This window comes from Aulostomus chinensis, chromosome 11, assembly GCF_037954235.1.
Source record: "Aulostomus chinensis isolate RoL2024-O1b breed Wild chromosome 11, RoL_Achi_v1.0, whole genome shotgun sequence".
Classification (NCBI taxonomy): domain Eukaryota; kingdom Metazoa; phylum Chordata; class Actinopteri; order Syngnathiformes; family Aulostomidae; genus Aulostomus; species Aulostomus chinensis.
Window position 1 is genome coordinate 9,999,319 of NC_141330.1, and position 10,217 is coordinate 10,009,535.

At 43.5% G+C, this 10,217-nt stretch overlaps 1 protein-coding gene across 1 annotated transcript; it reads left to right on the top strand.

The window, feature by feature from the left end:
• Positions 1-1,682: 1,682 nt before the first annotated feature.
• cacng6b (calcium channel, voltage-dependent, gamma subunit 6b) lies at positions 1,683-8,860 on the top strand. Its single transcript, XM_086217167.1, has 4 exons — positions 1,683-2,046; positions 5,415-5,489; positions 6,650-6,787; positions 6,917-8,860. Exons 1-4 carry the CDS (start codon positions 1,683-1,685, stop codon positions 7,135-7,137), a joined length of 798 nt encoding a protein of 265 aa, XP_086073293.1. The 3' UTR covers positions 7,138-8,860.
• Positions 8,861-10,217: the final 1,357 nt, after the last annotated feature.

Below are 10,217 nucleotides of genomic sequence, written 5' to 3' on the forward strand. Positions count from 1 at the left end.
AAACTGGAAGAGACAGCCAAAGACCAGAGGGATCATGGGAAACTATCCATCGAGTAAGTAAGTGAGATTTTAGAGCGAGACTTCGGTTACATGCTAGACATACGTCCGTCTCTGTAGGGGTCCTCTCAATGATGTTGTGAGACACTGATACGGTTCTGGGCCTGATGGCGGTCAAAACAAGCTTTTAGTGGACTGACTTTGCCGTTGCCTTGTCTGCTAGCTGCAGCCATTCTCTCACAATATTCAAGAAAATAAAGTCATGTTGGTCTCTATCAATCATTTCAACCCCAGCACATGTGAATAGGGCCAAGTTGAGCATAGACCATGGTTTTTACTGTTGGATTCCTTGTATACCAATTGTTAAATGTATACACGTATACATCCAGCACTACTGCAGACATTGTGAGAGCCTTGCTGAGGTCATCTGGTGCTTGCCTATATAAAACCTGTGATGCTGTCTGTGCAAAGCTCAGAATTAAGTCATCGTTCAACTGTGTGTGGTCTGCTGCTGCTGCCCTCCTCACCAATCAGGTCTGCGGTGTCTACTATGTGACCTGTTGGTCTCCACCGCAGAGTTAATTACTGCAGCCCTCACTCTGTCACTGGGTTCAGGCTTGAATTATCACCTCTCATGCACCCAAGCGCAGCGCAGCCACACGGCCGTGCCCTGTCACTCACTTTGTTTAAACTGCTCTGAAAGCCCCTCACTCGCACTTTGGAATAACAAACAGCTTTATAAGCCAGGTCCCATCTCCCGTGTATATGCCAGCAACAGCAACACACACACACACACACACACACACACACACACACACACACACACACACACACACACACCCACAGACACACACACACACAGCTGAAGATTCCCAGTGTTTGCTGGAACACGTAATGCAGGATGGGAGGTATTTGTGGCAACCCATTATCCCCTCAGATCAGAGGGGATCTGAGTATAAGCCAGCGATAGTGTAACTGCCCGGGGAAGAGCTCTGCTGTCAACTCCTCTGGGAACATAGAAGATGGGTGGTCCAGTAGTCTGGCGCTTGTGGTGTTATCACTCACCTTGACCCTGCACCAACCAAATCATCAGCTCATCCAGCCCAGTTGTTTCTTCATCTGAAGCAAAATCTGCCTGTCAGGGAAACAGCATATGGCTTATCTATTGCTGGCTGAGAGCATGTCAAAAGTCTTGGGGGGGGGGGGGGGGTGGACTGTACATGCTGGTGAAGTGCTTGGAAATTAAATATAAGTTGGTGATGAAAGGCTTTTATTTTGTGAAGCACATACCGGCTGCGCTTTCATCTTTTTTGTTTTATCTCTCTATTTCAGAGGACTGGATGGAAAACAGACTCTGGCTCTGCTGGTCCTTGCGTCCATCTATCTCCGTTTGATTGGTAAAGATAAACTCTGTCCATCCCTCTACCTCACTGCAGATTTAGCTTTACCTTTTCAAGCCCAATTTCCGTCCCAGCCCACTTCTTTGTACTTGATCCTCTTCAGTTTGATGGCTTTTATCTTAACTTACCCATCAATCACAGAATAGTTGGCGGTGTCTTTTTTGACATTGGTTAACCTCCAACCATAAGTCCAATCATTTTCTTCATTTTCTTTTACATAAATCATAATCATAAGTGCCAGGTCCCTTCAGTGCTCTTCACGGGGCCTGCCTAGTTAAGATCAGTATGTGGTCCCACCTCTTTGTGCAGCAGGATGAGGACGTTCGCATTGGGGTGGCAGGTGCCGGTCAGGGTGGGGGTTTGGGGGGCATGAAGGGGGGGAGGGGTCAGAGGCGGCCTAACAAGATGAGCGACAGCCAGGAAGGGAAGATCAAGCTGGCCTTTTTCGTGTCCATCATTGGTGTGACCCTGACAGTGTTGGGCATGGGGACAGAGTTTTGGGTGGAGTTGGCGCAACCGAAGAATTTCAGTGGCAACGAGACCTGCCAGATGGCACATTATGGCCTGTGGAAGGGCTGCATCCACACCCTATGGGTGGCTGATATCGACCCAGAGAGGACAAGCTGTGGCCCTGCTGAATTACCTGGAGGTGAGCTTTCTCACTGGTGTGTGTATGTGTGCGTGTGTGTGCCTGTGTGTGTGAGAGTGTGTGTGTGCGTGTGTCTGCTCAGCTGTCTGTTCCCTGTGCTGTCTAGGAGGTGAGCAGGTGAGGTTTCTGGGGGGAGTGTGACTGTTTTTTTGTTTTTTTTTCTCTGACTGTCTGCTCACGTCTGCTTTTCTGCGACTGAATTGCGCGGTCATGCAAGTCTACCTTAAGGCTGCCACACCGGGAAAGTGAATTAACGGGTAAAAGGTCAAATGACTTTTTGGAGTGGTTATAATTTGTTGAGGGAAAAAAGGTTTACATATAATTGCCGTCACCGTTGATGTGAAAACAGAGAGAGCAGGCAAACATGATGTTTGTCTCCTGGGACTATGCATACATCTGTTGGTCTTTTATCTCTACCCACAAGGGACTGAGGAAAGCGATGCCAGCAACATAGGTTTTGCACACAAGAAAAGCATCCCATTTGCACGGTTTTGAATTATTTAGAATTATGACATATTTCTGATTCTATCCATCTATCTATCTATCTATCTATCTATCTATCTATCTATCTATCTATCTATCTATCTATCTATCTATCTATCTATCCAGTGCAACATTGCAAAAAAGAACACGGGGGATGTATGTGAAGCAGCCAGCATACGTATGTATCTAGGTCATGCTACAGATAATGTGCAAATTAATTCATTAAATAAATACAATGCTCAGACACAGATCCAGTGGATCACATCACTAGTGTTCAGATACAGGAACCTTTTCCAGTTATTATATTGCAACAAGTCAAAGTAGCATTCAGGTACATGTAGCATCATACAACATAATCTTTGTTATTCACGACATGGGCAGTGTAGCCTAATGAAGCTTAATGAATTTCGAGGTTCTCCCTTGACTAGGTACTCAGTTGTTTACTGTGTGTGTGTGTGTGTGTGTGTGTGTGTGTGTGTGTGTGTGTGTGTGTGTGTGTGTGTGTGTGCGCGCACATTACACACAAGTGATAGAGCTTTGTTGTAGGTCATTAGAGTCCTGGCAGTTCTGTCTGAAAGCTCTTTAATGAACTACCTATGGTTGGGGTCTCCGGTGTGAGTGCTTCTATTGACCCTTTTCACAGCAGCCATGTAGGCACTGAGGAATCACAGATACAGTGACGTGGCATTTGCGTGACATCAGAACAATCGGATTGGGACAAAGTACAGGAATGCCCCCTCAAGTGGGAACACTGACTCTGCGAGTTGATGAATATTTTGGTAAATGAGTTGACAATTTGTGATGTCATATATGCAGAAACATGGCAAATGTTTTATTATTGGAAAGAAACTCTTGCGTGAATTCATGTATCGTGTCATCATTTGAAAGCAAACTCATCAAATGAATTTTTTTCTTTTACCAAAACAATTAGAAAGAAATCAGGAAATGGGTCCATCTCAGCATTAAAGACTCTGTTCCAACCATGCAGTCCAGCACCTTGGTATTGTCCATGTTGGCCCATTGGACTAATTGTGACACTAAATAGAACAAGATCATAATTAATTAGATCAATTAAACTAGTTTTTTTTTTTTAAATGGCTGCTGTGAAAAGGGCCTACGATGGCTCCATTCCTTTAACAGCCTATCCCTGCCTATCTCAAAGCCTGAAAGAATTCCCATGTATGTGCATATGAAAAATCGATAAGGACTGTTGGCATATCGCCTTCAGTGACACGTCATATGATTGTTTTATTCTCTTGCCTCCTGTCAAAATATTGTTCAACTCTATGTGCTTCTAGCATATAAATACAGTATCTGTGACTCCATCAACAAGCCGGTCTGTTGGTGTGTGAGAGCCTCTGACAATGTTTCTCTCACGTCTTAACACTGTTGGCCCTCGCCGCCTGTCGCAGATGGCCCTGGGCTCATCATGTTTGGAGGAAAACAACTGTTTTGCCATAGCTGCTTCTCTGTTTCACATCCCTGTTAATATGCCTCTGGCACGCGTCCCAAGCAAAGTGTGGCTGCACTGATGGTGCCTGTCATCTCAAGACCAGCTATCCATCTTTGCTGCCTGCAGGAGAGGAACATGATGGCTCAATTATTGTAGCCTCAGTCGGGGTAGTGAAAGAAAAACCAGTTGACTGTGATAGTAGCTGAATGTGTTAGAATCAAAAAAAAAAAAAAAAGTCCCAATAAAAGCAATGTTTGCTGATGTGTCGAGGCACAATATTTGTGGAAAAGAGTGAGAATGTGTGTGAACAAGCATGTGGTCATCGTGGGGCACATAATATTCATTGGGTGAAAGTCATCACGATGTGCATGTGAAGCCAAGTGGAATCTGACTACTTCACAGTTTTTGTCTAAATATAGAGAAGGGGAAATGAGGAAGAGGGACAGACAGGGACTGAGGGAGAGTCTAATGCAGTATTAACCAACCCCTCTGTGTTCCTCCCCCTCTTAACATCCCCTGCTCCCTTCACCTCCTCCTCCATCTGTGGCTCCCCTCTTTCTTTCCCGGCTTTCACCACCCTACCATCTGCCCCCTACTCACTCTTTCTTTCCTCACTATGCCATTCTCAGAGCCTCTATCCACATTTCTTGCATCCCCTGTATTCTCTTGCTCACCCTGAATTTCCTCCTCCCCTCACTCCTTGGTCTTCTACTGCCATGCCTCTCCATTTCTACCCTCCATCTGCCCCCTTCTCCTTCCCCCCCTCTGCTATTCACTCTCAGTGTTTTGCCGTCTCTCACCCTCTCTGGCGGCACCATATGTGCAGTGCTGGGCAATGTGTGTGTGTGTGTGTGTGTGTGTGTGTGTGTGTGTGTGTGTGTGTGTGTGTGTGTGTGTGTGTGTGTGTGTGCGTTTGCGTGCGTGCAGAAGGTTGTATGTGTGTCTCTGGGTATTCCAGCTAATGCTCGACACTTGGATATAAATAGGAATGATGCCTGGAAGGACAGAGTGCATGGATGCATAGGAGGCACATTGCTGAAGACCATCCATAGGAGTGTGTGTGTGTGTGTGTGTGTGTGTGTGTGTGTGTGTGTGTGTGTGTGTGTGTGTGTGTGAGTGTGTGTATATGTGTGTGGTCTTGTTTTACTATATTTACAGGGTCCAAAATAAAAGTGAGCTCGCTGCACTTGTGGGGACTGATGTGTTTTATGGGGACCAAAATACTGAGCCCAAAAGTTTAAATTGGGAACTGAAAAAGAACAAGTCATTCAGTTGTGATGAGAAAGGGTGGAGTGTATGACAATATACCAGTATATTTAAGAAATAATATAAGGATATGTGTGTGTGTGTGTGTGTGTGTGTGTGTGTGTGTGTGTGTGGGCGCGTGCGTGTGCGCGCGTGCATGTGTGTAACCTTGTCTTTTTACCTACAGAATCCAACTGCACCTACTTCAAATTCTTCACCTCAGGGGAAAATGCAATCATATTCAAGAAAACGACTAACAAGAGTGAGACTTTACACCTTCACACTCTGTTCAATTCCTCTGAACTTTCACAACACGTAGAGGTGAATGCTACACCTTAGCTACTTTCAATAAAGCCATCCACTGGGTTTCTCAGAGGGCGACACTGGTATGGTATGTTTCAGCCCATTAACTCATGCAACCATCCATTTTCAGAGGCATAACCAAACTATCGCGCTGATGAATGTGTTTACCCTGCCATCCGTGCAGCCACAGGTTTCAGGGCAATCTGAAGATCAGCAGGCTGAGAGTTGATTGAATATACTGTGAAGTCATTTGTGTTCACTTGAACAGAAATTGCTGGAAAATGTCCTCATTATTGTACCGAAGGAAGCTCTGGCATTTGATGAATATGAATATATATCAAACCTGGAGGAAGATCACAAAAATTTAATGACTTCATGTTGAATAGCACATGCTAACATACTGAAGTATGATGGTTGCAAACATCATTCCTGACAAACAATCGACATGTAAGCATGTGAGCGTGTTAGCATGCTCATGTGAGCAGAGATCTAGTAGTTCTTATGTGTTGTCAAACGCAATATCTTTTATCCAAGAGACAGAAATTTGACAAAGCATAAGAATTAACTGCTTGTAATTGTGATGATTATTTCCACCAGATAAGTAACAGGTCAGTTTTACAGGTTAATTTTAAATTGTACAGTCACAAACACAAGTGAGCGGCTGCCGTTATTAAAAATTCCTTCCACTCAACATTTTTGGCTTCCCCTGTATTTGATTCGCACAACGCATCACTAAATCTGTGAACTAATAATTACTAACCAGTGTCAAAAAGCACTGAACTGGTACTGGCGATTGTGAAATGATGACCAGCCTTTTGTGTTGCACTTGTTCAGGTTTACAGTGCCAATAAAACTTGATTTAAACAAAGTCAGGAGGGAAAACACCCTGAGTGCACTTTCATACATCAAAGTCAAAACTCTCATCAATCAAACTATAATCCAAGAAATATCAATCTTTGTAAAGTGGTGAAATATTTCCAGTGAATGGTTCCTATCAATCGGTGGCTGGTTCACACTTCACAAGACAACCGTCTTTGCTGTGCGATGCGTGAAGCTACAGATTTCTATTCATCTTCGTTTTGCTCGTGTATTTTAATCCCTCACTGCTCCTCTTCCCAGACTTGAATCTAGCAGCAGCTGTACTGGCCCTGATGAGTCTGACCATGATGGTGATGGGCTCCCTCTGCATCATCATGTCCCTCAGTAAAGGAGTTCCCTTCTTCCTCAAGCCAGCGTCCTTCTGCTTCATCCTTTCAGGTCAGATCTCCCTATCATGAAGGATCAGGCTTATTTTGTTCAATGGTACGTGGAAAGGAAATAATTAATAGAAGGAGAACATTGCAGTAAATGTCTTTTCACCCCCCCTTCCTCTTTATGCATGTGCAGGCGTACTTGTCCTCCTCTCCATCCTGATATTCCACCAGTCAGTGCTGGCCCTGCTGTCCAGTGACCACTCTGTCCCTCTACACCATGAGTTGTCCTGGTCCGTGGCGTGTGTGGGCTCAGCGGGAGCCATCCTTATTTTTGCGGGACTCCTTTTCATTCTCATTTTACTTCCGTTCAGCCCCTGGCAGAAATGCATGCCACATAAGAACGGTGCCACCTAGCACCTGAGTACTTAAACATACATTTACTCATCTTGTCTGGTTTGAGATCAAAATGTTGGAGTCTGTCTCCTGTGGGCTGCAGCGTCTTTTGGCATTTTACTACATTCGCCAAGGAGGTAATATTTCGTCTCAAAAACCATCAAATTTGGAAGATATTTGCTGGAAAGCTGGCAAGATTTCAAGGAATATGTGATTCATTTTTTTGAGATGACCTGGATCAAATTGAAGATCCCGCATTTTGAAGTGTTCTTGGCAGGAAAGCTATTAACGGCATTTTTGTGGACATGTCATAGATCCATTATTCCTGAACTGGGCTACCCCAAGGGAAATGCACAGTTACGGCTGGGCAATGTAAAAACACCCCCCCCCCCCCCCCAAAAAAACCCAACAACAACAAAAAAACCAAAACAGCAACAAAAAAACAAAAAGAAAAGAAAAATATGTAGGATCCTTTCTAAATCTTTAATTTCCCCCACTCATTCTTAGAGAAAACTTTCTCCTACTCTTGCTGTGTTTGGCCTTGACCCTAATCCCTCTCTCTCCACATGCCAGAGGCTCCAATTCAGGTGGGTCTTTGGGGGCCGCAGACCCCCCCGGGTTGAGGCTCTTCACTGTCAAATACGATAACTAACATGCCTTAAATATGGATTAATAGTTGGAACAACCTGGCCCCCCACCCTCAAGGGAGCTCACTTCCTTCTTCTGGTGCTACCAGTGCTGTTTTTGACATAGCTAGCATAAATGTAGGCAGTGTTAGCCTAGCCACTGGTGGTGGTGCACCATCTGTGGAGGGAGAAGTGTACACAGCAGGAGTTGTAATGTTTCAGGGGCTAAAGTGCAGGTGAATTATGACAGGATTCCTTGGCGATGTATGATCCAAGAGAACACATTTTTGCAGTTGGGAAGAAAACTTATGAGCAGATTTTGATGAGATTATGTTTATATTCTGTGAGTGGGTAGCCTCCTTGGCGGAGGTATGCGCTCTCTGAGTGCTTTTCAATTTGTCATAGAACCACTTGGTCTTAATCAAATGTATGAAGAGTCAGGAAGCCAAAGTTAGATTTTATTTTAACATATAATAGATTTATTATTGTAGAAGAAATGGATGTTAAGAGTGAAAGGGGCCCTACTGACTATATGTGTTTACAAGTTTCCAATTATGCAAGTTAGCCTACTTGTAGCTGCACCACATAAACCTGTCAGGACCGCTAGCGTAGATATGGAGGGTGAATAAAACCTCTAAGATTATGCTTTCATTTCTGTTTTGAACATCTGAATTGCCTAATAAATAAAGAAACCCATTTTCACCCCAAAAGGAAAAAAAAGGAATCATGAAACATGTGGCATGGTACAAAATCATGAGATAGACTTATACTGAGACATTTTTATTACTCTGCATCTGAAAATATTAAAAGATTTTCCCTTACCTTGCCTCACCATAAGTGCAGTGATAAATAGGTCTGCTGTGTTTTGATCATACAAAGCACTGAATAGTTATATTTGTTGGTTGTTGCATCTGCATAGAGTTAATATGTAACAGCAGTAATTTAAGCTATTTAACAATACTTGATGTACAAGAGGCTCTACTTATTAATTATGTATATGAGTTTATTTGCTGCTTCCGTATGTCAGAGGAGTGAGTGTTGAAGATTTTGTATATTTCAGAATTGTGTGTACATAACATGTATGTGTTTATATTCTATGAAGGTCACTGTAATGTAGTCTTGTCTCCAGTCACTTTATTTGCTTTTCATATTCAGTAAATACATTTAAATCCCCACTTCACTCAAAATGTGTGTTCTGTTTTCTTCCTGGTTCAGATGGACGCTGAGTTTAGAACGCAGAACAATGAAAGCTGTGAGCAGCGTTTCACACTGTTTTCACTGCAGAAGGGAAGCTTCTCTGTTCTCACCAAAATTCAGAGATGATACTGGATTTCTCAGAGACACATAACTCATTGCTGAAAGAAAAAATATGAATGAGAAAGGGCAAAACAGGATGATCCCCACAATGGCGCCATGCACCGGGCACAAGGGGTCTCTGAATGGTTTGATGAGTATGAAAATGGGAGATCTTTTAGCCCTCAGTGTCACTTGATTTGATATTTTGGACCAGCAAGACCCAGCGCCATCATTACAGCAGCAAATAAGGAAATATTTTTGGAAAGATGTTTATCCCTTTAGTGGATTTCCGGAGTTTGGTTCGTGACTCAACACCTTACTATGACTGGTGTGATGTGGAAACTTCAGCCTGATTTACACTTGTGCACGTATGCTTGTAAACTCCAAATAATGCTGGCTGAAATGGAGCATATTGGAGTTTTTTTTTTTTGAGTCGGAGCGAATGAATGTTAATCAACAGGAACATGAACATAAATAAATGTAATTTGGAAAAGAGCTCAAGCCAAAAGAGGAGATGGTGTCAAAAGATGCCAAAAGATGTACAGGTGCTTAGCAGTCCAGTCCCAGCTGTTGCAGTCTGTGTCGCTACAACATGTGGTTACATTTCCAGGGAGGTGATTGTCTGGCGAAAGTGTAACCTACCTTGCAACCTCTGGTATAAGCTAACCTTTGCCCTTCCTAGGTTGGCATCAATTTTTTTTATATTAACAACATTTGCATGCAGTCTCCTATACCTGTCCAGTTCTGCAGAAAAAAGTATATTTCATTTTCATCATTAACAAGGTTTCTTCACATTGTCTATGAGACAAGCCAATGTTTTTGAGATTAAAGAGATTTGACATTATGCCTCACTGTTATCTGCCCTCAAACTTTACATCCTTTTTCACCTCTTCAAGAGTGACTCCTAACCTCTCTGCCAAAACACCCCGCCCCCCCCAACCTACTGCTCTATAATTAGTACAGAGCTCATTGCAATGCCTTTCACTGAGGTTCAGAAACCTTATCCTTGAATTTCAACTATTTATCCCCCAGCCTATCATCATACCTCTATGCCCTCCCATTTCCTTCACCACCCCTGACCTCATTGCATCATTTTCACTGCTGTCTCCGGGGGCCCCGAGGTCACAAACCTCCGTCCCTTCAGCCCTTCACGCAGTCCTGATCAGACCTGCGATGTCC

What these genes read in the sequence shown, in the direction of transcription:
- cacng6b (XM_086217167.1), top strand. Translation starts at nt 1,683, where the DNA reads ATGTGGTCCCACCTCTTTGTGCAGCAGGATGAGGACGTTCGCATTGGG. An exon ending in CAAGAAAACGACTAACAAGA is followed by an intron (nt 5,490 to 6,649) that starts GTGAGACTTTAC and finishes TCCTCTTCCCAG; the next exon opens with ACTTGAATCTAGCAGCAGCT. An exon ending in CTTCTGCTTCATCCTTTCAG is followed by an intron (nt 6,788 to 6,916) that starts GTCAGATCTCCC and finishes ATGCATGTGCAG; the next exon opens with GCGTACTTGTCCTCCTCTCC.